Source organism: Macaca thibetana, chromosome 11 (assembly GCF_024542745.1).
Source record: "Macaca thibetana thibetana isolate TM-01 chromosome 11, ASM2454274v1, whole genome shotgun sequence".
Classification (NCBI taxonomy): Eukaryota; Metazoa; Chordata; class Mammalia; order Primates; family Cercopithecidae; genus Macaca; species Macaca thibetana.
In genome coordinates, this window is record NC_065588.1 from 121,748,690 (window position 1) to 121,774,979 (window position 26,290).

At 43.4% G+C, this 26,290-nt stretch overlaps 1 protein-coding gene across 3 annotated transcripts in view; it reads left to right on the top strand.

Moving 5' to 3' along the window:
• The window catches only part of TMEM132B (transmembrane protein 132B), a 1,306,862-nt gene that overhangs the window by 980,421 nt on the left and 300,151 nt on the right, over positions 1-26,290 (top strand). For all 3 annotated transcript variants that reach the window (XM_050747883.1, XM_050747885.1, XM_050747886.1), the window contains one exon: positions 17,944-18,835. In XM_050747883.1, coding sequence (XP_050603840.1) covers positions 17,944-18,835 — 892 coding nt within the window. The remainder of the gene's footprint in view (positions 1-17,943; positions 18,836-26,290) is intronic.

Consider the following 26,290-nt stretch of genomic DNA (forward strand, 5'->3'; position numbering starts at 1 on the left):
TCTCAACATCTCTGTGCCTTCATTTTTGAATCTATAAAATGGCTATAATATTGTAACTTGTTTGATACATTTAGAAATGCGGTCTTGCTCTGTCGCCCAGGCTGGAGTGTAGTGGTGTGATCTCGGCTCACTGCAGCCTCGATCTCCCGGGCTCAAACGATCCTCCCACCTTAGCCTCCCAAGTAGCTAGAGCTACAGACACTTGCTGTCATGCCTGGTTATTTTTTTTTAACATTTTCTTTGTAGAGATGAGGTCTCACTTGTTGCCCAGGCTTCTCTTTAACTCCTGACCTCAAGCCATCCCAAAGTGCTGGGATTATAGATGTGCGCCACTGAGCCCTGCCCAAATCTATTTAGATAGTAATTATATAATAATATTAATCATATAACCATATCAGATGGTTATATTATGAAAAGAATACTCTAGCTCATAGGATTGTGTAAAGAATAAAAGTCTAAAGAGCTAATACATGTTAATACATTTAAAACATGTTAATACATGTATCAGGACATGTTACTTAGCATGTTTATACATGTTAATGCAATTAGAACAGTGACTGGCACTCAGTAGGTATGTGACAAATTCCAAGCAATGGCTATTATTGTTATTATTATTTTTATGCATTGGATGCTACTGATAAGCTTGTGATAATTGCCAGCCAATTATTCCTCTCTTCTTCCTCTGAGATCTGGCAACTGTTATATCAGGCAAGTGAACAATACATATTTTACTTTCTTTTATTGTTCATCGATTTTTTTTTCCCACAGACTTTTGTCTTCTTTTCTCAATTAAGCACAACTCTTCAGAAGCAGGCTGTGCCCTCCACCCACTGCATTTCTTCATAGCTCTTCACTTCCTGCGTCACAGGGACCCTTATGTGATCTGAGAAATTAATTCAGAGAGTAGGCTTTTTTTTTTTTTTTTTTTTTTTTTTTTTAAGACTGTAGAATGCTTTGGTAGGTGAAAAGGGGTTTCCAAGCACTTGGAGATTCAACAGGATTGTAAAAGGGATGTTGAAGGCGTCTGAAGTCATGCTGTTTAAACACTTAACCCTTAAAAACTTGTCTTACAGATTCACTAAAGCAAGTTCTCTTTGGAACAGCCACTAAGACTGGACAATATTAATTTTTCCTTTCTCTAGTTACTTTGTGTGTGGGAAAATAATGAACTGCCTTAAAAAACAAAAAACAAAAAACAAAAAACAAAACCAAAGAGAACAAAAGATATTCTGCGAGCGATTTCGGATTGCCCAAACTAGCCAGGAAAAATGATGTTTTATTGTTTATAACGTGCATTCGTTTCCTGTGGCTGTTGTAATAAGTTACCACAAACTTGGTGGCTTAAAACAACAGACACTGATTCTCACACATTCTGGAGGCGAATCAAGGTGTTGCCCTGTTGTTTCCTCTGAAGACTGTGGGAGGCGCTGTCCCAGGCTGCTCTTTCAGCTTTTGGTGTTGCCAGTGATCTTTGGCGTTCCTTGGCTTGTAGACACATTCCCCCACTCTCTTCTCCTGTCTTCATGTGGCCTTCTCCTATGTCTCTGTGTGTCTCAAGTCTCCCTGTCCTTTCTCTTATAAGGACGCCTGTCACTGGTTTTAGGGTGGGTGTCGTTGGGCTTATGTCATCCGATGATCTCATCTTGAAATCCTTAACTTAATTGCCTTGGCAAAGGCTCTGTTTCCAAGTAAGGTGACATTTACAGGTGACCATGGGTTAGAACCTGGAAATATCTTTTTTGGGGGATATTACTCAACCCACTACATAAGGCAAATAGGATTAATTACATTCATGAAGAATAAATGTCTAAGTCTGAAGCTGTTGCACCTGGAATTGTGTCTCCCTCTCCCAGCTCTGCCCTCCTCAGTGTTGGGCTCATTTTCAGAAAGTGGACTGGAGGGCAGGCAGGGGATGTATGGGAGTGTGAGAGCTGGAGTGGGGCGACAGGGAATGGTGGGGACGATGGTGAGCTTTAGGATGCAGGTGCCAGCTAAAGAGAGCAGCAGTGACCCTGCTGATCCAGCTGATTACCGCTGGGTAGGAATGCATGCGCAGCCGAGTCAAAGCTTATTGTATTTTTAAAGAGAAGTCAGAAATCTGGATTTTTGTGCGACTAGTTCAGTTTTTAGAAAATCACTGAGTAGGTAAATAAAAATATGTCCATGACCCCAGATACTGTCCCTGGAGCCTGCTTTTTTAACCTCTGGCCTAAGTGTTGGGAGAAAGTTGGGGATTGTGGCATGGTTATATTTCTGCTGGGTTAACTCACATGTCCTCAGGGCTGGCTACACAATTTGCAGTGCTCAGGGAAAAATGAAAATTCAGCCCCTTGTTCCAAAATGAGAGAAAAGATGCCATGAAAGTATGAAAATAGAAAGCCCCTTTCCTTCCTTCTGCGGCCCCTCTTTCAACTTATCATGGTGTTTTTACTTGCTATTTAAGTCCATTCTGAAAAAGAAAAATTAAAATCTTAAATCATTACTATGGATTTTATCATTTATCTTTTTATTATGCTATATCAGTTTTAAATGCAAATATAAGAGCAATTAACACATATACAGAGTCGTCAGTTACACAATCCATATTTCATAGCTCGTGCGTCGTGGGTATATCATTGCTACCAGGACAGTGGAAACGCCGCACAGAACTACCTCAGCACTTTCTCATCTCACCTCTTGATACTCCTTCTACCAGACCTCTCCCTTCGCCTCCTGGTAGGTGAGGAAGGACTGAAAAGAGAGGAGCTAGGGGTTGTCTGATCTTTGCTGTTCCTTCTGTGTCATCCTTTTCAGCGTTTAAGTGGCTGACGAATACAGGAAGTAACAGGAGTAACCAAGGACCTGACAGGGTTCTGTGGTTTGTTGTGTTTTGTAGAACGTCTTTGCCTTTTTTCTGCCTTTGAAGCAAGTTCTGGTTTGAGTAGGCAGCCTGGTTTCGCGGAGCTGTCAGTGCCCCTGTTTAGTTGTCATGGATGCAACACACTTACCTATACTCGCTTTGAGTCTTGCTGAGCTCCACACATAATGGATCCACTGGGACCATGATGCTTATGGGGCACTGTGAATGCTATATGTAAATAGTGCGGCAAGGAGCAAATAGCAGACGAGCATATTGCACATTTCTCCTCTGCTTTTGTGCCATGCGTGACCGTCTCATTAGACTTCACTTACAAAGCACAAGTTCAAAGATGCAACTCTTAAGAATTTCAGAGGTGAAGAGCATGGCAGCACAGCATTAAGCAGAGCATGGTTCCTTCTGAGCGTGCGGCCCTGGAATGCACAGTTTGCGTGACATGAAGCCGGCCCTGAGTCTACTTCTGTTTTGTCCCTGCCGGCTGAGATCACTTCTGCAGACTTGGGATCCTTAAATAAACAGATTAGCTCTTCAGAGAATGTTGGTTTATTTTAGGCCCTGGGTTCAGAATCTCCAACTTGTGTTTTGAACACAGTATGTCAAATTGCAAAGGTAACACGTTTCTGCAGGGTAATTGCTCCAATGTCTGGTTTCTGACCTCAGGCATAGTCCTGACTTTTCTTTTTCAACACCTACAGTGTTGAGAGTAGTGCTGGCAGGAAGAAATCAGTACTGACTTGGTGTAAATTGTTTTATTTGAAAAATAGAGATTTTTGTATTGTTTCCTACCTAGAATTCCCTTGTTCTTTTTGTTGAAATGACCCCATGATGATTCTTTGGGGAACCACCCCCACCTCTCCTATTTCAGCTGAAGCTGATTCTCCTTCCGGGCTCCTGGGGAGGGGCACATGACCCTGGCTGAACCAATGAGAACAGGCATCCCCCTGGCCACAGTGATTTGTTTAGGGATGGGCAGATGCCCCACCACATGCCTCATCAGTGCAATGAGAGGTACTGAGGGTTTGCCCCTGTAATTTTGAAAAATAGACTTCCACTAGTTCTCATTGGATTTTAGAAGGAGAATGTGAAGCTTGAAAATGCTGATCTCACTGTGACATGGAGAATAAAGTCAGCTTCGTAGAAGACAGAGCAGGATGATGGCTGAAAATACATCTTAAAAAATTACTTTAAAATTTATTTTTGGCCAGGCGCGGTGGCTCACGCCTGTAATCCCAGCACTTTGGGAGGCTGAGGTGAGTGGATCACTTGAGATCAGGAGTTCAAGACCAGCCTGGCCAACATGGTGAAACACCGTCTCTACTAAAAATACAAACATTAGCCAGGTGTGGTGGCAGATGCCTGCAATCCCAGCTACTTGGGAGGCTGAGGAAGGAGAATTGCTTGAATCTGGGAGGGGGAGGTTGCAGTGAGCCGAGATCGCGCCACTGCACTCCAGCCTGGGCGACAGAGCAAGACTCCCCCTCAAAGGAAAAAAATTATTTTCAGTGCATTTCACTCTTTTTGGTATAGAGTGCTGTAAGTTTTTGGCAAATGCCTAGAGTTGCGTAAGCATCAGCACGGTCAGGACACAGAAGAGCTCCATCAACCCCTCTTCCAATTCCCTTGATTAAAATTTTTATAGTCAAACTCTTTCCAGTCCCTTCTGTCTGGCAGTCACCGGTGTGTTCTTCATCCCTCTGGTTTGATTTGGTGTTATGTAAGTGCACTTGGACAGCATGTGGCTTTCTGAGGTAGCCTTCTTTCGCTCAGCATAATGTATTTGGGACTTCTCCATGATGCTGTGTGTCCATCATTTGCTCCTCTTTACTGCCGAGTAGTGTTCCACCCAACAAGGTACCAAGGCTTCTTTATCCATTCCCTCAAAGGACATCTGTGAAGATGCACAACGGTGACATTGCTTCACTGCTGAATCCAGCTAGACCTGAAGCCAGCCTATCCCAGCTATGACTGACCTTCAATTCCAATTTTGTTTCGATTTGCATGGTTTGCATTCTTTCATTTCATTCTGGGAAATGAAAGAATCATTTTTGATTTCAGTGATGAACAGGTGAAAGAAAAGCAAGTCTGAATTAGTGAGAAGTCCACAGAGGCACCACCTGTGACATTCCTATGTATGCAGTTGCACAATAACAAGTCACACCACTGGGTTACCTCTTGTGTCCCTGATGCACCTGGCAGCAGGTGACTCCCCGTTTGACACAGGGGGAAATTGAATCTCAGGAGGATGAAGTGACTTGCCTTGGTACATAAACTGAACTGATGGCAGACCTGGGGCTCCAGCCCAGGTGTCTCTGTGCCTCTTGTAAGCCTCAGCTGCTTCCCAATCAGACAGTGGCAGAACTGTCAAGATTACTCAGTGAATTTTCCTCTCTTATTTAAACAATCTCCAAGGTGTCCAATTTAGAATAAATATAAATGGAAATTAGAACAAGGTCATCAAAATTTCCCACTGTTTAACAGCTGATGGTGCCTATAGGAGGTCAAAATTACTGTCACTAAGCAATCTATGTAATCCCTTTAATAACGCTCCCCCTGCATCTGGCACGGCATGGAAATCTCTCATGTTGGCTGAACAGCTCTTCACTTTTGTTTCTCTGAGTGTCTTTATCTCCTCCTTGCTCACAAAAACACAGTTTACATTGAAGAAGTGCTATGCAATTTGTTTTCACTTTTTAGTAGGGATGGGGCTACTGCTGTCCAAATCGTAAGCCTATACCACGTTGGTTTAGTTGGTTATCACTAGCTGCTATAATAAATAAGTTCCTAGGAGTGGCTTAACACAATAAAAGATTGCTTCTTGCTTACATCTTGTGTGGGTGTTCACATTTGGCAGGCAGCCTTCCTTGTGTGGAGATTCCAGGGCCTGGGCTCCTTCCAGCTCATGGCTTTGTCATGCCCTAGGGCTTCAGTGTTTCCTGCTTTTCACTGGTGGAAGGTAAAAGCTACCTATTTTGGCTTTAATGTGGTATGTGACTCTCCTGCTCCTATTTCAAGAACAAGTCTTGTGGCCATACATGGATACAGGAGATACTGGGAAAGTCCCTGCCTGAGCAGCCATATGCAATATGGTCGACGAGGAAGTTTTTGATTTTCCCCCCTTGACAGGTGACCATCTCACCCACAGGCCCAATAATGTCTTATTGTCTAGAATGAGGGCATTCTCCCCTTATCCCCTATACTCAGATTTCCAGTATTCCGTTCTATGCTATCTTCCCTTGTTTGGCTAGGTTTGGGCTCTTACACACAAAGGCTTCTTATCCTCAAAGTCACACATGCAGATGGTGAAATTAAAATGGTACAGAATAACTTTGAAAGAAAGGCCGTAGTCTTCCATTCCTCTATATCCTTGATTTCCTTCCCTAGAGTCTGCCACATCTAGCCATTTCTGGTTTTAGTTCTTCTGGTGATTACTTCTATAATTATTCATCTACCTTGACTTCTTGAGTTAATAAATGTAGACAGCAGTGCTCTCTCTATAAAAGATGAGGATTTAGCTAATTTACCTACCTTCTTCCCTTTTTCACATTTTAATTGTTTTTACTTATTTGCATTAAAAGTATCAACTTCATTCCATTTATTCATTTATTCTTTCAACACACATTTATTTCCTACTTAGTTTGGGCCAGGCACTCTGCCATGTACTTCTCTTTTCTTATCATTTAGGATTGTGTTTGGCTGCAAGTAACAGAAACCCTGGCCACAGTGGCTTAGGCGAGTAGGATTTGATCTTATTTTTTCTTGGATCCCATGCTGTGACCAGCTCTCTGTCTTCCCACATTGTGTCCTCAGCGTGTAACTTTGCTCCTCCTGGTTGCACAGTGGCTGCCCTATCTCCATCCCTCTCAGGACGCAGCACCAACACCCACACTTGGATGCCTGACGTTTCTCTGAAGGGTTAACTCAATGTCCTTAGAGAGGAGTTGCGTTTTTGAAGAGCTACTGGGGAAAAGTATGAAGCATTCTGCTTTTTACTGAGGATGGGAGCATTAGAAGGAGGTCTACCTGAAGTGGGTGTCCCATTCTACAGAATCTAGTTACTCTCCTTTTTCCAGCTCCAGTTTCACAGGTGTCCTCACTGTACGTGCCAGCAGGTAGCCAGGAGCCCCTCTGGGCTCCAGTGGGCAGAGTAGCCTCTTGATCCTTGGCAGCACATGCAGAATGCTCTAGTCTAAGGTTTCCTCTGCTGTCCTGCCCGTCAACACACTTTTATCCACTTATTCTCTTTCTTAAATTTGCTGAAGTATTTTATTTGCACATATCCTTCCTCCATTTCTCTTGATAATAGGTTTTTTCCTTTTTGTACTTTTATGCTTTTATTTCATTTGGGTTTCTGTGGAGATGGAGGGAATGAGTGTGCTCAGTCTGCTACTTAAAATTAAATTCCATATCTTTCTTTTTGAAGGAAGAATGTCAATATTTCTCTTAGATTGAATAAGCAGCACATGTTCATTCTAGAAAACTTGAAAATACATAGAAAAATATGGCAGGAAGTTGAAAGGCATCCACACTCTCATTGTGCAGATCCTCACCTCCAGCTGACAGTCCATTTGAGTTTTGGCATGGGCAACTTGACCATGTGATTCTAAAGTTAACTCGGAAGATGGAAAGCAGGGAAGTCTAGCTAATAGGATTTTGATAAAGAACAGTTATCCCTCTGTATGAGTTTGCTAGGGCTGCCATAACAAAGTACCACATATTGGGCCACTTAAACGGCAGAAATTTATTTTCTTACAATTCTGGAGGCTGGAAGTCCAAGACCAAGGTGCCAGCAGGTTTGGTTTCTTCTGAGACCTCTCTTGGCTTATAGATGGCTGCTTGCCTCCTCTGCCACCACATGGTCTTCCCTGTGTGTGTCCGTGTTCTAATTTCCTCTTCCTATGAGGATGCCAGTCCTATTGAATTGGGGGCTCTTGGCCCCATGTTGGCAAATAGAGCAAGGACAGGCATGAAAGGGGCTGCAAGCAAGATGAGTAACTAAATTCTGAAGATGAGACACCCACTCCAGGCAGACCTCCTTCCAATGCCCCCATCCTCAGTAAAAGGCAGAATGCTTGGTACTTCTCCCCAGTAGCTCTTCAAAAAGGCAACTGCTCCCTAAGGACAATTAACCCTCCAGAGAAATGTCAGGCATCCAAGTGTGGGTGTTGGTGCTGTGTCCTGAGAGGGATGGAGATACAGCAGCCACTGTGCAACCAGGAGGAGCAAAGTTACACGCTGAGGACACAATGCGAGAAGACAGAGGAGCTAGCTACAGCATGGGATAAAAATATTTGTCCCCCTCAGTGGCCTTATTTTAGCTGTATTGCCTCTTGAAAGACCCTGTCCCAAAATACAGTCACATCCTGAGGTGCCAGGGCTTAGCACTTGAACATACGAATTTGGGAGGAGGTACAATTCAGTCCATAACACTCCTACATAATAAACTGTATTGTAAATCCACGTTAATTTCAGCTACAATGTATTGGTATGAGTGTAGTCACACAACAAAGAAGTTAAATAAATAGATCACAAGTAGACTTGAGCATGTATCAGGTCTTAACAAATAATCAGCAAGCATTAGAAATCATTGGCAGAGAGACACATTGGAAAAAGTGGCTAGCTATTTGGGAAAGCAATTTCTAAGATCAAGGCTGAGGCACGTACCAGAAATGAATGAAAAGAGTAGGTGTAAGTGGGTGTTAGTGAATTGGAGAATAGTGAAAAATATGTGTGCACCCTGACACAAAGCATTCAGATTCAATTAAAATAAACCCAAACTGCAAAGTCAAATAAAATCTTTCTACTGGCTGAATTCAGTGCATCCTCATTTTCAACTTTATCAGATTCTCACTTCACATTATACACCAGTAGAGATTTCAGGTAGCTTCAAGAATTAAGTGTAAAAATGTAGAGACGCACCCATCTATGCATACCCATGCACAGAAACCAAGCAAAAGTGTAGGTAGTGTCTATTTGATCCTGGGATATGGAGGAGGACTTTCTCAGCATAACGCAGTGGTGGAAATTAGGAAATAAAAGGTTGGTGTTCTTTGTTATGTTTCAAATTGTGCACATTTGCCTTCAACTGTTTCTCTAAAATATTTGTAGCCCCAGAACATAATCTCAAGTGCTCTGCCACTTGACTCTTTCTAAAAGCCTTCCCTAGTTTGGGAAGAAAGCACATGCAGGAGGAGAGTGTACAATGTCGGGTTTTCTAGAATCGCATTCTGGATTTTCTTTTTCTATTAAGCTAGACTATCCAAAAGCTGTCAGTGGTCTTGGCACACACCGCGGGGCCCTCTGGAAAACTGCTTTTGCTTCATTGTCCATAGTTGTTATAGGCCCATCTTACATGGAGCCCACCATAGGAGGCATTCTCATAAGCTCACAGTGTAATGTGGGAATGATGTGGTACCCTGCAGGGGCCAGTTGGGAGCACTCACCAGAGGAACTTCTCTTAGAGCCAGGAAAAGCTTTGCTTCTTGCTTTCATTTTATGGACAGTGTCCAAAGAGTGACCTAATCTTGTGCTTTGAGAGCTGTGGGCAATTCACAGCCACATTTGCAGTTTCCTTTAGTCACTGATTATACTCTTACAATGTAGATTTTGCTTGCTTGAACTTTCCTCTGGCAGCAGAACATAGTGGCTAATAGTGAGAACTCTGCCTGGAGCTGGACTGCCTGGGTCAAATTCCACTTCCACCACTTACTAGCTATATGATCTTAGGCAAGTCATGTAAATGCCCTGTGCCTCAGTTTTCTCATCTATGAGTGGGGGTAAAAACGAAATCCTCATAGTCAAAAGACTATCAAAATTAAAATAGTGAATACCTATAAAATGCTTGGAATAATGTTTGATCTATTACAAGGATTAAACGATGACTTGATGATAATGATTTTAATACCTGCAAAATGCTTAGTACATATAAATGATGATGATGATGATAATGATGATTCTATTCTTATTTTCCCTTTGCCCTTATTTTAAAATATTTTTATCATTTTGTTGTTGTAATTTATAAAGTTGCCTCTAACATTCTATGGACTTGCTGGCACATGATCCAAGGCTTCCCCTCAAGGGTGGCTCTCCTTGCCCTGACTATTCATTTTTATGACTATATACAAAGTACCTATTGTGTACTCAGTAGTGTCCATGAACTTTTTTCTGCTGCTGTTTGTTTGAATCATTTAGTGAACATAGAAAAATACCGGGCCCCACTTGAGACCATCTAAAGACATTCTGAGGGGGCAGGGCCTAAGTATAATATATGTATTCACCATGCAGCCAGGGTTGAGAATCCTTGTCTCAGAGAATACAGAGTAGTTGATGATGTAGCATTTTGTGTAAAAGGAGCTTACTTTTGTGGGGAGATAAATTAGGGGTCCACTTCCCTGGAATCCCATGATCGCATATTTTCAGCTATCTCCCTTTACCTTCACTCAGATGTGTCCAAACTAAGTTGCTTCTTTTCCTCCCTCAGACCTGATGATATATGCCTGTATTCTCTATTTTGTTGGTAGTTCTGCAAACTATAATATCTAGGTGTTTTTCATGAAACCTACAGCCATTCTGTAGACTCTGATAGAGACAAGCCACTCTGGATTCTGGCTTTTTATCTAAGATTCCCACTTTTTAGGTTTTTACCTTATACACCTCTCTAGGATCTTCATGAATCCTTCTGGACCAAGAAGGAATTATGGATCATCCTGAAATTCTGGGAATAAGAATTCTCCCTTCCTTCAGCTTCTTTAATGTGAGGCTGTACAGGGATGGTTTGCAGTGCACATCATAGAGCCAGTTTTCCAGGATTCCTGTTCTGCCACCATCATTTACTGTGTAATTTAACTCCCCTCATCCCATGCCTCAGTTTCCTCCTCTGTTAATGGGGTGTGCCAGTTATTACATTATAGGCTCTTAAGTTTTAAACTTGCTCTTCTATTCTCCGGTGTGTGATTCTGGGGGTGGGTCTCTGCACATCCACCCTTGTTCAGCTGTTCCTTTCTAGGCCCTGCCAATAAGGGAAGATAGAGGCGACTGCAAGGCTGGGGCTGGGAGCAGGCACCTACCTGTTTCTTCCTTTTGTTCTGTGTCTGATTCCTGTGTCTATGTCATGTCTCTTGCTGTCCACTTCCTGTCTCTCCCTGTCTGCTTCCTGTTTGCTCCTGCTGGCTTCCTACTTGCCTTTCATCTGCTTCCTCTCTGCTTCATATCTGCTTCCTATTCCTGTGAGCCCCAGGTTGGCCAAGCAGGGCTGCCCAGCTTGAGGGTTGGGAAGAATCTTGGGACAAAAGGCAAGCGTCACTCCTGCCTGATGCCTCCTGCCTGATGACTGGCTGGCACTGGTGGCCTCATGCTTGCCTGTCTGTAGCGTCTCTTCTTCCTTCTCAGGCCATGATGTGTTTTATGTAGTTGAGAAAAGTGGAGATTCACCTGACTTCTTGCATCTTGCTTTTATACTGGTGGCTTTGAAATTCAGTAGTCAAGTATTTGCTACCTTTCATTTTTGGTTCTATAGTGAATGAATCGTGTTTCAAATGCTGAGGTGTGGAAGGGTCTGTTCTCCAGGGTACAATACAGGGGTACACCTGGGAGTAGAAGAAAACTGGGAATTTATAGTATCACCCCACCACAGCTGTTATTAATGAATGACCACCTTAATCCAAGAGCATTTGGCCCAAATTGTTGCATAGGCTGTTCCTCCTGAGGCTCTGGGATATGTAAGGTGGTTTATAGGTAGTAATGTTTTTCCATCTTTATTACTGTCTTAAAGGTGGGGATCACTGGCTGTTTTGCTAGCAGCTGGGTTGAGATGCTCTGGGTCAGCTGTACCTATTTTCCTGCTCTACCTGAGAATCCAGGCTGGTAACAGGTATCTGGGATGGGAGATACAATCACCTGTGACCATGGAGCAATGAAAACCTCACTGGGTGTACAGGGATTGTGTCCATGAACCTGGCCTTGTGAGCATTAAGGTTCAGCTCCTTCAGATGACCTCCAGATGGTTAACTCCTTGGCCTCATTGTAGAACTGCCAGGCCAGGTAGGCCCTCAGGTAATACGAGAAAGTGGAACGCCTTTGGAATTGGACAGAGCCGGTTTGAATTCTAACCATGTTCAAATTGCTTCTCTGTGCCTCAGTTTCATAATTTCTTAAAAAGGGTCTAACACAACTTATTTTACAACTGCTGTGATAATCAACTGGCATGACTGGCAAATATGCCTAGGTGTGTTGGCCTGTAAATGGTGTGTATCTCCCTTTAAGCGATATTTTCTCCTTCTGAGAATTGCAGCTCTTTGGTTGGCAAGCATAGCTGCCAGCTTAGTGACCAGCTGACTGTGGTGTGATATTTTAGGACGAAATGAATGGAGTGATAGTGTGATGGGCAAATGCTGTGTTAATAAAAACAGTATCTATTAACAACCCTGGGAAGAAGCCAGCCAGAAACTCAGAAGGAACACAGAGAGATTGATTCTCTCAAGCGTTAAACCAATGCAGTCTTAACTGATGGACATTCATTCAGCAAATATCTGTTTAATTTCTCCTGCTAGGTACTGGAGACTGTGCAGTAAACTGGACATCAAAGCCCCCTCTCTCATGGTATCTAAATTTTAGTAGAAAGAATGGATAGTAAACAAGCGAACAAGGAAAAATACAAAGGCTGATTTCAGATGGTGATAGTTGCTTTGAGGGAATATAACAGGACGGAATGATGAGTGACTGGATATAGTAGTCACGCTTTAGTCAGGAAAACAGAAATCACTCTAGTTACTTCTACAGAGGGAATTTAATAAAGGGAGTTAGTTACTCAGGTCCTGGAAAATCTGAGAAACCAAATTGGGGATGATAAAGTACCATCTGGGGCTGGTAAAGTTACTTAGAAATTAAGAACAGCGGGAGCAGGAAGCTGTTGTCATCTTTTGGGCTAGAGGGAAAAGGGGAAGAGGTTAGGTTATGAGAATCCAGAAGCTGCTGGGTTAGGCATTAGAACCTGCTACAGGGAGCTGGGACCATGGTGGGGGTTTTATAGGGGGTTAGAACCAGAGAGGAGATGCAGTTTCTGCCAGTGAGTGCTGCCGGGAAGAGACACAGTGTGAAATACGCTGGGTTCTTCCCTCTTCCTACCCTCCAGTCTTCTACCAGAGCTTCCGATTGGCTGAACACACGCAGAAGCAGACAGCAAGGGAGCTTGGGAAATGTAGTTCCCTGCATTATATCATAACAACGTTGTATATATACAACAATGTTGTATAATATATAACAATGTTGTATATATATAACAATGTTGTATAATACAACAACAATTGTTGTATTATAACAATGCAGGGAACTACATTGTCATGAGTGGGATGGCTGAAGTTGCTGGTCAGCTCAGAGAAGGTCTCTCTGGGCTAAGAAATCCAGACCAGAAGGAGTCTTCTCTGCTGACATGTGGGTGATGAGCTTCCCCAACAAGTGCAAGTAAGGGCAAGGAGAATGATGTGAAAACAGCACCAAGTGGAGCTGTGGAAACAGATGGGAGAACTCTGGGTGGAAGAGAGCATGGAAGATTTTCTAGTCCATTCCACCGCTGCCAGAGATTATATTTACTGCACCAACCTGAACTAATATTAATACTGACAAAGGCCTGCTCCTAGCTCCTGGCCTTCACCACCGTGAAATCAGTAAGGGTTGTGGTTATTCCTGTGGTACCCAGGTGGTAGTGAATTATCAGCTGTTAGGGCCACACTTTGATAGACCAGTAAGGAGTTTCTCTTCCTGGTATTTTTCAAAGACCTGGTGACCTGGTCACCTGGCCACCTGGCCCACCGAAAAGAGCTTTCCACACCTGGCTCTCTATGCCTGAGTTGTTTTGTGTGAATTAGAGGAGACTCAGCCTCAGAAATGTCGTGGGCCTATACTCTTAAGTGAGTCACCAGTAGCCACAAGACTGATAAGTTAGCACCCAGACATGACTGGCACTAGCAGTGAAAGGGACTGACTTCTGAGTGTGTCCCTTGTTGTAGCAGGTTCACGTTTTACCATCTTGGGATTCAGGCATTCATGTCCCACCAGTGCTGACTAAGGTCCATGTCCAGGAATATTTTTTGTGTGCTAAGCACAGCAGTGACATCCACTCACTCAATTTGGGTCACAGGGTCCCTGCCATGATTCCCGGCACCCTGTGAATTGCTTCGTTCTAGGAGTAATATTATTAATCTCCTCCCCTCTCTTCCTGCTGAGGCTGTCTTTAGGGCCTCCTTGGAGCCATCTGCCATTGGCGTTTTGAGTCGGAGCATCCTTTAGCCACAGAGCATCTGTCTGGTGCACCTTGTGTTCTCTCTGAACCTGAACTTGACTCTCTTCTTGGTTCATAAGGAGGGCAGAGATGAGACGTTCTTTTCAGCCGGGCCCCATTACTCCTTCCTCATTTCCTGCTCTCAGGGCCCACCTCGTTCTGTCCAGTGGTAAATAGCTCTCTAGGAAATCAGCAGACTGAATAGGGCCTCATTTCACATTCAGAACGTGGGCCACATGCTCTACCTGCCAATGGGAAAAAGAATGGTGTTACTATGTGACATTTTGGGATTAAAGGGAAGAGTGTTAGCTTTTCAGTGTATTTCTCAGGACACAGTCCCATGGCTTCATAAAATGCTCCTAAATTCAGATATTATATTTTGTTGCAATCTGGTTTGAGGATAGAATAAGGCTCTAGTAGCTGACGTTTATGGCTTTCCATATACAGTTTCAGACAAAATTTGTATTGCATTTTGCTTGAGTTATGGTGGGACAGGAATGTAAACCTTACACTGCTATTTCAGATAAAATGGAGGCTTTGGCTACAATAAAGAAGAGAAGGTGCAGCTTTACATTTCTTGTAAATCAATTTTTGAGAGGTGTAAAATGCCTTTATAAAAGATAAAACAATAAACCAATCTACAGTGAAAACAGAGCAAATTAAAGTTTGCATTTATTTTAATTTCCTTTTCCATATTTGTAAATAAGTCAGAATTTAAGCCTTAGCTTGGACTTCTCCTAAATTTTACGAGAAGTGAAATTCAAGCCACTCACTTCCAAGTCTGGTGTGCCTGCTTAGCCCAGCTGAAAGACATTGTCATGCTGCACAAGGCAGATGTTCCCTGCTGACAGCGTTCCTGTTGCCAAGTAATTCATGAGCAAATTCACCTGAATTTAACTTCCTGGTTTGGAGAGGGGAAATAAACCAATGACAAAAAGAACTAATTTAAATTTCATCTGGAGAGGTGCTTCTGCATTGCTTGACATTGTCAAAATACAGATTGCCCCTTGGTGGCGGCAGCAGCTAAAACTTTCCTTTAGATGAGGCTAATTCTTCAAAATCATTTCTCCCTCCTCTTATCTTTTGATCCAAATCCTGCCAAGCCTGTATGGACATCATTCTGGAGCAAACTCAGGTCTAAACTATGGAAGGGACTATATTGTGTGTTTAAATAGATTTGAGATAATTTAAAGGAATTTTTGAGGTCGTTTTCAATTAACATATTGTAAGTGTTTTCTCATGACACTAAAGATTTGTTGACATCATGGTTTTGATGGCAGTTTAATGTCGCACACATAGTGTGGCTTTAATCACTTATTCATTTCCCTAATGGCAGGTTTTTGGGCTGCTTCCAGTGTGTTGCTGTTATAAATCATGCTTGCAATAAGCATACTTGCACATTAATCTCCTTCCTGATCTCTTGATTATTTCCTTAGAACAAATTCCTAGGTGAATTCCTGGGATGGGCATTTTTAAGGATCTTAATGTCCAATTTCCGAATTGCTTTCTGAATGTTAGCTGTGTCCTCCAGAGCTTCCAATTGGCGGAACATAGTCGCTAGTTCCTTGGGGGCAGAAATCATGACTGCATTGTCCCTGTAATATTTTTATGTGGCACAATGCTGGGAAGATAATAAGTGAATAATAAGTATATTTAGATAAGTCATTGGAGGAATGAATAAGTAATTACCCTGCTGGAGTAATGAATGTAACAAGGGACTGGCCATGTTGATGACACTTGAGGAGAACTTGCTTGCTGAATGCCTTCTTAGAAAAAGGAGGCATTGGCCCCTACGTGGGCTGTATCTTTTTCACAATCTCCTAATTACAATTTTGTCACCCTCTAGAAGAGGAAAGCTTGCCAAGGACAGCCCCAAACAGGCCAAAAAGTGTTTAAATCAATAGAAGGCATATTTTGCAGAATTTGTGATGGCTGCAGAAAAACATGTCACCAGGAGCCAGAGTGAATGGAGTGGGATTTCTCTGCTGTTTCATCCTCTAGGATGTTGCATTTTAAGTACCATGGTCAGGTTCCATTTCTTCTTGCAGTGGTTGGAAAACCGGACTCCAGTGGTGGAGGTTCATTTCAGGGCAAAAGAAAAAAAAAACTCTCTGTCTGTCCTTGGCCTGATTTGCTGACCCTGGTTCCTGGTGGGCTGTCTTCACTTTGAAAAAGCTTGTTGGGTCTTTGCTGTGTGTGTTTTCCCATTTGAAGGAAACATGCCAAGAAACACACATACACATATGTACTCATGTGTGCATGTTTATGTATATGTGTTGTGTGTTTTAATTAACAAAATAATACATGGTTGTAACAAATTAAAAAGAAAGTAGAAATGTAAATGGTAAAAAGCAAAAAAACTTTCTCCTTTGGGTTCTATAGACACACAAACATAAATATATACATTTATATATACATAGGTAGAATTTTAAAACTTTACCAAATAGGATCACATATGACACATTTGATTTTTTTTTACACTTAATTTGTTTTTTTTTAACCTTAATGTCATATTGTGGCCATCTTTTCAAGTATGTTTATATAGCTCTACCTCATTTTTTAAGATAGTTTCATATTATTCCACTATAAAATGTTTAGTTTCCTGTTGATCAACCTATTGAATATGGATTAAAATAGTAATTGTGGGTGAATATTGACAGCACGTATCTGTGCGCCAGCATTGTTCTAAGTGCTTTATTTTATTTTATTTTGTTTTTTCTTGAGACAGGGTTTTGCTCTGTCACCCAGGTTGGAGTGAAGTGCTGCAATCCCAGCTCACTGTAATCTCCGCCTGTTGGGTTCAAGATCCTCCTGCCTCAGCCTCCCAAGTAGTTGGGACTACAGGCACGAGCCACCATGCCTGAATAATTTTTGTGTTTTTTTTTTTTGTAGAGACAGCGTCTCACTGTTTTACTTAGGCTGGTTTTGAACTCTTGGGGTCAAGTGATCCACCTGTCTTGGCTTCCCAGCATGCTGGGATTACAGGTGTGAGCCACCACATCTGGTTGTGCTTTGTACTTATTAACTCATTAATCCTTGTGACAACCCAGTAAGGTAGAATTCATGTTTATGTCCTACTTTATGTGAGGACATTTGTGGCACAGAGAGGCTAAGTAACTTGGTCAAGGTTGCTCAGTTAGGAAGTGGCAAAGCCAGGATTCAAATCCAGCCATCAGGCTCAGCACATATGCTCTTAAGTTTGTTTGCAATTCTAAATGATGCTGTGGTGAACGTCCCTGTAACCTGTGTGCATTCTCGTTGGTATTTCGGAAGGAGAGTTTTCTAGAAGCAGGAACTCTTGAGTGGTAGCTTCACTCTCTTTTCAATAAGAATTATAGCGATGTCATCATGTCCACATAGATGTCACTTATAGAAGTGATAGAGAGCAGCATGAGTATCAAAGTAATAAGGTACTAACACGTCACATACAACAGTGCAATGCCTGATTGGTAGACTTGGTAGATACGCAACCTTTTGTCTGTGGGGTAGATGAACAACGATGACGATGATCTTTTGAGTTTATGATTTTGCACAAACAGCAGAAGCAGTGTTTTCCCTTTAGAGAGGTAACTGTTCAGCACCAGGACTATTGGATCGGTGGTAAATGGGGTTCCTTCCCACTCTGTGCTGTATTTTTGGGAAGATCCTGAAGACCATACTTTATGTAATTACAGGGCTTTCACTGTGATGAGACCTGGGGGAGAAACAGTGGCCAGTGGGTGGTTTGTTGGGAAGGTGGGTGGAGACTGCATTGCATTTATTTCATTACATCTCAGAACACAGTTTTATTCTTTTGCTTTCCTTTCTTGTGCAGTGACAGAGAGTCGAGGGATTGTGGATAGCCTGCAGAAGTTTTCCTCGCTCCCTGCTTACCTCCCCACGAGCTTGCACATCTCCAATGCAGAGGAGTCGTTTTTCCTTAAAGAAGCCAACCAAGACCTCACAAGGAACTCCAGTCTGCAGGCCCGGGTGGAGCCATTCTTCATCTACCGAGCCAGGACACCCCCTATTATCAATGCCAGCTATGGCCCGTTTTCAGTGGAGAAGATAATCCCCCAGGAGCTCCTGTTGACATCTACAGCCTTTGGAAACATGGACAAGTTTCCCTTCAACTGGAAATTGAAATCCCACATCCTCGACAGCTCCATCTACTCCAACAGACCCAAAGTGCAGACCTTGTTTTATGTCACTGGCATGGGCTGGGATGACAGCGACCTTACAGAAGATCTACCCTGTGTCAAGATGTTTGCTTTCCCTGAGGCCAGGGAAGTGGCGGCCAGCTGTCGGCTGCAAGGGGCCCCAGGGCTGTGTGTGGCTGAGCTGGAGCTGCTGCCCGAGTGGTTCAGCTCAGGCCTGGACCTGGAGCCAGAGGAGGAGATCCCAGCCCTGCTTGGGGGCACCGCGATGGAGCTCTTCTTCACGCTCTACCCAGCCGACAAGGCTGGCCAGTGTCCTCTGGAGGAGGAAGGCAAGTGGGAGAACAATATCCACTCGGGCCTGGAGAGCCCCCAGCAAGTGTTTCCAGCCCGAGAGAGGATTGGGAGTGTGGTGGTCTACCCAACCCAAGATGATCTGAAGTGGTCCCTGGTGAGCTTGGACGAGAATGTGGTCATCTCGGTACCTCTGAATCTAGTCCGGGAAGGGGACACGGCCACCTTTTTGGTCTCTCTGACCAGTAGCTCTGTGGCAGACCAGTTCACTCTTAGGTAAGAGGCTTTGCCAGGTGGGATGGAACAGAAGCCAACTGTTAGTAATCAATGAATTGTCAATTAATAAAATGGGTGTTGATCATTTGCTGATGTCAAAAATGAATACAGCTGGTCATTAAAGTGGTGAAACAGATTTTATTCAGTAACTATGGACAGTAGAGCTGAGCTTCATTACAATTTGTGCAGAGGTGATTCGTGTGTTTTAAAGGAAGGATGAGGGATGGGGAAGAGTGGAGTCTCCATAGAGCCAGAGAAGCGACATAGTACAAAGGGTTGGGCAGTGTGAAGCAGTGAGTCCAGCTGCGTCTGCTGGCTGGCAGTTATCAAAGTTAGGATTTTATCCTCCCACACAGGCTGGGAGACAGAAGTCCTGTCCTTCCTGATGATTCTGTTTCAGAAGAATGGCTCTCAGGTGCTTGGGAGAGATGCTTCTTAGTTGCAAGAGACAGATATTTACAGTTGTAAACCCTTTCTCATAAATACTGTAGGAAAGGGAGGTCGGGGCCTATCATCAGGTGTGCATTGGTGGGAACAAACATGAAATTTCCCTGGCCATGCTGAGCTTTCTTAAGCAGGTATTATAAGAGGTGCAAAAGTGATCCTAGGGAGCTAGACTTACGCCGCTAGAAGCCATATTAGAGTTTGATCAAGTTTCTTCGCGTGGAGGTTTGGATGGAGTTGTCATGTGCTGAGAGTTCTGCAGTTCTCAGTATCCAGTGTAGTGAGAGATTGAAAACATGAACTAGAGACCCACACAAGACACTAGACCAGGGGTCAGAAAACTTCTGGAAAGGGCCAAATGGTAAATAGACATCATGGGCCATGTAGTCTCTCTGGTGATGACTCAACTCTGTTGTTGCAGCATGCAAGCAGCCATAAATGAATGGGTGTGGCTGGGTTCCAATAAAACTTTAGTTACAAAAACAGAAGGTTGAATTTAGCCCAGGGGTCATGGTTTGCCAACCCCTGCAATATATGATCATGTTGAAGCTTGAGTAGTAGAGACCGTAAAGTCTATAGGAATTCACAGATGAGAGTTGTGTGTGTTGCGGTGGGCGGAGAATTTTTCATTTTGAGCTAGATCTTGAAGGATGAGTGGAATTCGGGGGCAGAGAAAGAAACAGTTCAAAATTGGGGGAAACAAAGGCCAGCCAAGAGACTGAGACAACATAAGTATATTAAAAGCAAGAATTTAATATAAAGAACCATTAGCTATGTACAAAGAAATGTTAACTAGGTAATTGAAAAGTCAAGAAGGCATTACTGAGGTACTAGGGAAGAGGCAGCTGCAGAGAGTGGCTATCATCCCTTTGGCTGGGAGAATAAGGGAAGTTAAAAGTTTCAAAAACTTGGAGCTTGGAGCAGGGACCCTGTAGAGCAGAAACTAAAACCCCTGAGAAGTGGGCACAGCTTGTGCTGGTGTCACCAGGGCTAGGAGTTATAAAACTGGTTCTTCAATAGTTGGAAATACTGCAAACTGGATTCATGTGCTATTATGGAAGTGAATTGCAGCTGCTGTTATGAAGCAGCAAGGCTGGGTGCCACTCATCAGAACAAGAAGCAAATAGGAAGTCAATGGAAAGAGGAGAAAATTCCTTCTCCCACCTTCCACCTGCCAGTCTCCCTCTAGCAACGCCTATTGACAGAACAAAACAAAGATCCTGCTGGCATCTATATTTTCTGAAGGCTCCCCCAAATAAATCTGTTGTAAAACCAGGATTAAATACAACTGTTCTAGAACTCTGCATTCTAGGCTGTGAGGTTCAAGTGTTTCTTCTTCAGGAAGACTTTTAAGGCTCTCACATGATAGTCTGACCTATCCCTGCCCTGTATGATGTGTCAGGCAGAATCCTAGAATGCTACATATCAGTGGAAACCTTGTAAATGAATTCCAACTTCTAAATATACTAAAGAGCTTTCTAAGACAATTTCTTTCTCTGCAGTAAATAATTCTTTGTTAAAATGAGTCAGCAGCCTCTATCTGTATGATGAAGATTTGGTTTTAGGATCGCTAAAAGTAGGGGACTTCTATGTGCTGGGGGGACAAGCCTGTCTTTTCCTAATTTTGCTCACAAAAATGGATATCAGTAGGAGACAGTGGTGGCTTTGCCATATACCTGCTGTGTGTCCTTGGGCGAGTCACTTAACGTCTCTGGACCTTAGTTTCCCCGTTGGTATGATAGGGATAGTGATGAAATCTATCTCCTGGGGTGGTGGTAAAGATTAAATAATTTAATAAAGTTCTTAAAACAATGCCTGGCAAATTGTGAGTCCTCAGTGAATGTTAGCCTGTGGTTGTTTCCCTTTCATTCAGGAACTGGGTGTATAAATTCCAACATAAGCGAACCTTGCTTTACAGATACAAAGAAGGAGAAGTGGGGAATTCATTGTGAGTCCAGCATGCTCCTTCCAATCCTGACTGAGGATGATCATGCCCTTTTGGAGTTGTGCTTATTCAGATGCCCACCAACAGGATTCCAAGGCTCTGGGAGATCCCAAGTGGGTTTTGTAGCCTGGAAGAAGCCAGGATTCTATTTGGAGCCTCTTGATTTAGTCTTTGGCTGTTACTGATTCAAAACTTGGTGTGGACTGAGCCCTGTGCTAGTTACTCCACTGGAAGGGGTGGGGTGGTCTAAAACCAGTTATTGGCTCTCATAGAAACTAGAGAAGCCTGAAATCCAACCCCATAGAGATTCTTTTAATATAAGGCGGTGCCATATGTTTGCTGTAGACCAAGAATGGCCAAGGGATGGCTTCACTGCCCCTGCCTCTTAGCACTTCCTCTACCATGGCAGACATTACCAATCAACTGCAGCACTTCAGCACTCCCTCTACCATGGCGGACATTACCAATCAACTGCAGTACTTCAGCACTCCCTCTGTCATGGAGGACATTGAGCCTACCCCTTCAGGCAACCCCTATCACTGCTGTGGGGGGTTGGCACATAAGACTAAACTTATTTGCTACTCCTGATGTAGAGATAATATTTTGGATGTGAAGTTAGAAGAAAAGGAGGGCAGATGGTCTGGTGGTCAGCAAAGCCTCGAAGTCTGGTTGGGAACAGCATTTCAGGCCAGGCAGTGGCATACACAGCGTTAGCTAACATTCATTGAGACTTAGAATGATTCAGCCCATGTGGTAGGTCCATTACAAGAATTAACTCATTAAACTCTGTCACAAACAACTGAAAGAGGCAAGTACTATTATTATTCCCATTTTTTTGAGGCACAGAGAAGTTAAGTAGCATGTCCAGGGTCACACAGGTAGGGAATGGTTGGTGTGAACCCCTGTGATCTGACCCTAGAGCTTGTGACCTTCATCCCCACAGTTCACTGCCTCTAACAGACAAGGAGGGGCACCAGCCACACCCCTAGCTGTGTGTGGCCCAGTCAGGCCAGAGCTGAGGGTTAATTTAGGGAAGAGGAGATTCATTTAGGAATGAGACTAGAAGAGGACTCAGCATCCAGACTGTAGAAAGCCTCAGAGTATTATCTTCTTGGTAGGTAGAAACCCCTTAAGTATTTTTCTTTTTTCCCCAAGAAGTTAATTTTAGAACTGAAAGGGACTTTAATTCTGACTTGGTCTTGAAAAATCAAGCAATGAACTGTCAGCCTTCTGGAAATAGCATCCCTGGGGCCTTTGGAATTTGGATTGTGAGTCTGCAGCCCTCCAGCAGCGTCTTCCTTTAGGGAATCCACTAAGATTTTAGATTCTTGGCCTTTGGAGTTAAAGCGACAGGAGAGGGAGAGGACCAGAGGAGGCAATTCAGCCAAGGGATGTTCCCAAATTCCCAAATCTTTGTTTAAACTTTAGCTGTGGGGCCTTGGTACTTACTTAAAGGAAAAACATCTACTCAACAGTTTGTAAAACTGGTGGCAGTAGCCAAATTCAGCCCACAGAGGTGTGCCTTATTTAGCCCACCTGGCGTTCTTTAAAATATTTGAGACAGTTACCAACCTCTAACAATTGGGAGGTTTTATATACCATTTTCTTTGAAAATTTTGAAGATTCAGCAACTTAGAGCTAGCTGGTTGTAGTTCACCGCCTTTAGATGCATCATAAATTGTCTAATTCACCCCAGTCCCTACCACTCCCTTTTGTCTCACACCTGGCCCATTTCACTCACATATGTCACCCATCTGGCTCCTGAGGGTATTTGAATTTTGAAACCCTGATTCAGTACTGGGATAAAAAAGGATGCAGTGCTAAAAAGGGAGTTTAGATTTTCATCTATAAAGGCAGGCATTGCCAATTCATTGTGCGTGTTTGTGGGAGTCAGAAGTGACCAGTGGGTGCATCACGGGGAGTGAAACCACCCTCCATTATCGTTGGCATTATGGAGTGAGTTAGTTACTTCATGTAAAGCGCTTACAAGAGTGCCTGGCACACTGTAGACACACCAGTACTCTTTTATGCTATAATTAATATGTGTTAATGGATACTGTTAATTCGTACTTTTAAATTATCATGTGTACTTGTCCCAGGTTCTGCATTTACCCTTTCCATACATTCCCTCACTGTGTTATCACAGCCACCATGCAAGGTAAGTACTAGTCACGTCCATGTTATGGATATGGAAGCTGCGACTCTGAGAGCTGAGCGGTTACCTGTCTGAGGTCATGCATTGGGGAAGTGGTGGAATTGGGGTACAGGCCTGCATGTGTGAGTTGAGAGCCCCCACTTTAAACCCCTCTTCTGGGCTCTTCTGCTTGTGTGGATGGGGACTGATCTTTATTCACTATTAAAGCTCTCTGGGTCAGCATTTAGATTACTTATGAGGCTTTATTTGATGGCCAGAGAAAAATGCATTGAGATTGTGGAAATAAATGAAGACCATCCACATGAGGACAAACAGAGGAATATTTACTCAGAGCTTACTGTGTCAGTGGGGGTTGGCCACCAGCACTTGCACTGGCAGAGACTCAAAGGCAGGCAGAGGAATGAGAAAGCTTCAGGTGTGCTTGGATTGGAGGGCTTTGGCCTGGAGGAGCTGGAGGCGGGATAGCTAGAAGCAGACATTTTGTGTGATGGGCTTGGGAGCACATTTGGCTTTCTCTGGTTGGCCCTGAGTTGGAAGCAGAGGTAGAAAGGAGAAGAGGTGGGAGTCTTTGACCAGGTCCTGACTATTCTAGGCTGATTGCTGCAGAGGTCGTGGTTTGACTTCCTGGCTGCTGCAAGGTGGAAGGTCAGAGTTTTATTGTTATATGCTGTCTGGCCATTGTCCATTTGTATATTCAGTCTCTCGAAATAAGATACTTTTCTTAGGCCTCAGGGAATGTGTTATTTCCCAACGTAACTGATTGTCTGTTTTAATCATGTCTCTTATGAATGAAATGTGACACATTTCATTCTGGCTCAGATGAGGACCCAGATCAAAGCGTGAATGTGCGCAAGATTTGCTGAGATCTAATTTTAGAGCTGGAGACACATGGAAAAGAAACGGATGTGTAGCATTCCACGTGCCATGCTGCTGTTTCAGACTGCGCAATGTAGAGGGGCCAGTTTGAACAAAAATTAACTCGGTGATTCTCTAATACCAAGATAGATCCTGTGCAGCATTAGTGTGTACATCTCACTCGTGCCTTGAAAAACCTTTCAGCAAAGGCTCACAAAGTGGTGTTTGGAGGGGCTGGGGGCTGGGGGCTGGTGGCAGGGAAGTGCTAGGCTGGAGTTGCGGCAGGTCTTTGCTACACTTCCAGGAAAGTTTGAAATATTATGAAATTCTGCCCTCTCCAAATATAGTATCTCTGGGGCTGAGAGAGATCCTGGGAAGCTTTATCTCTGATTTATTCAAATAGGGTTTTCCCAGCTCACACAGAGAGCCTCCTGGGCTAACCTTTCAGCCTCTTAGACAGTGGAGCCCAGTAGTTAAGAATGTGAACTCTGAAGCCAGACTGTCTGGGGTTTGAATCCTGACTCTGCCACATTCCAGCTGTGTGACTTTGGGAAAATTACTTAACTTCTCTGTGCCACAGTTTCCCCATCTGTTAAGTGGGGACAGTTTATGCTTTAAGTGACTATTTATGAAGTGTCACCTTTGTGGTCAGGTCAGACTCTTCCTTTAAGTTGGAAGCCACCTTCCTTCTGAGTGTTCAGGCCAAACACCCAGTAACCACGATTGATTCTCCCTATTCTCTGACACTCCATAGCTGAGTCATCAGCAGTTTCTGGAGTTCTTCCTCTGAAATATAGACTCTTATCTACCTCCACTGCTATGACCCAGCTCTAAGCCAGCGTCCCCTCTGGGCTGGACATCTACAGGAGCCCCCTTGAGGTCTCCCTGACTCCATTTTTGCCCCTGTAGTCTGGGTTAAAGGCTCAGGCCGCCATGTTGCCTAAAAGGCCCTGCGTAGTCTGGACCTGTTATCTCCCATGACTTTTCCTCTCCCTCCCTCAGCAACAGCCATGCTGGCCCACCCCCTTTTTGGCCTTTAGGCATGCTCCCAACCAGGGCCTCCCCACCGGCTTCAATAACTCACCCTCGGCTTCCTACTTAATTCTGCACCCCCGCCCCACTGGGCCCCTTGCCCTGTCCTGATTTTTTGACCTACTTTATTTGTGTTAATGACATAAGATATCATTGTTTATTGTCTGCTTTTTCCTGCTAGCAAGTGATCTCCATAAGGGCAAGGACCTTTGTCTCCTGTACTTTTGATGTATCTTAAGGATCTAGAACAGTGTCTACCACATAGTAAGTGCTCAATAAATACTTGTTGAATGAATGAATATATCCTAGGTATTTTGAGGCATTGTTCCTGGATAAAGGGAACAATGGCAATGGATGAATGAATGGTCAAGATTGTATGAATTCCTGATGTAAATAAATAACAATTTCATAAATATTGAAAGTTAGGACACGTAGGGGATGCAATTCTGGCAAAAGTTTCCTCCTACCTGTAATGTGATAACTGATTCATCACCTCTAATCAAACGATGGGCTATGTCAGTGTATTCTAAACTTGAGTAATTCATACACCATCTTTGAGTTTTTTTGGTCATATCAGATACCACCATGTGCCACCTTCATAAGTTAAATCATGTACCTGTGCCTTCTGTGCAGTTTTTATTTACTCTTTTTCTTTAAATCAAATCACATTTTAAAACTCATAGGAATGCATTTAAAAAGGAAACCTAACACCTGGTACCATAAATGGAAACCAATATTACTTATTAACATGAAAGGGTATTATAAAAATAAATTAACATAAAATAGCAACAACAAAAAACAATGCCATTCAGTTCCAAGTAGGCACCATCACCTGCTGAAGGCCGGGGACCTGTGGCCTGGTCTCTGTAGAAGAAGAAGAGCATGTGCTATGGAGAGGCCAGGGCCACACTGAGTCACCACTGAAAGTCATCAGAGGCTTAAAGGAGACCTGGATGGGGATGTTTGTCTCCTCCAGGACTTGATGTTATTTAAGACCATGCCTGTGTATCAGAAACATGTGCAG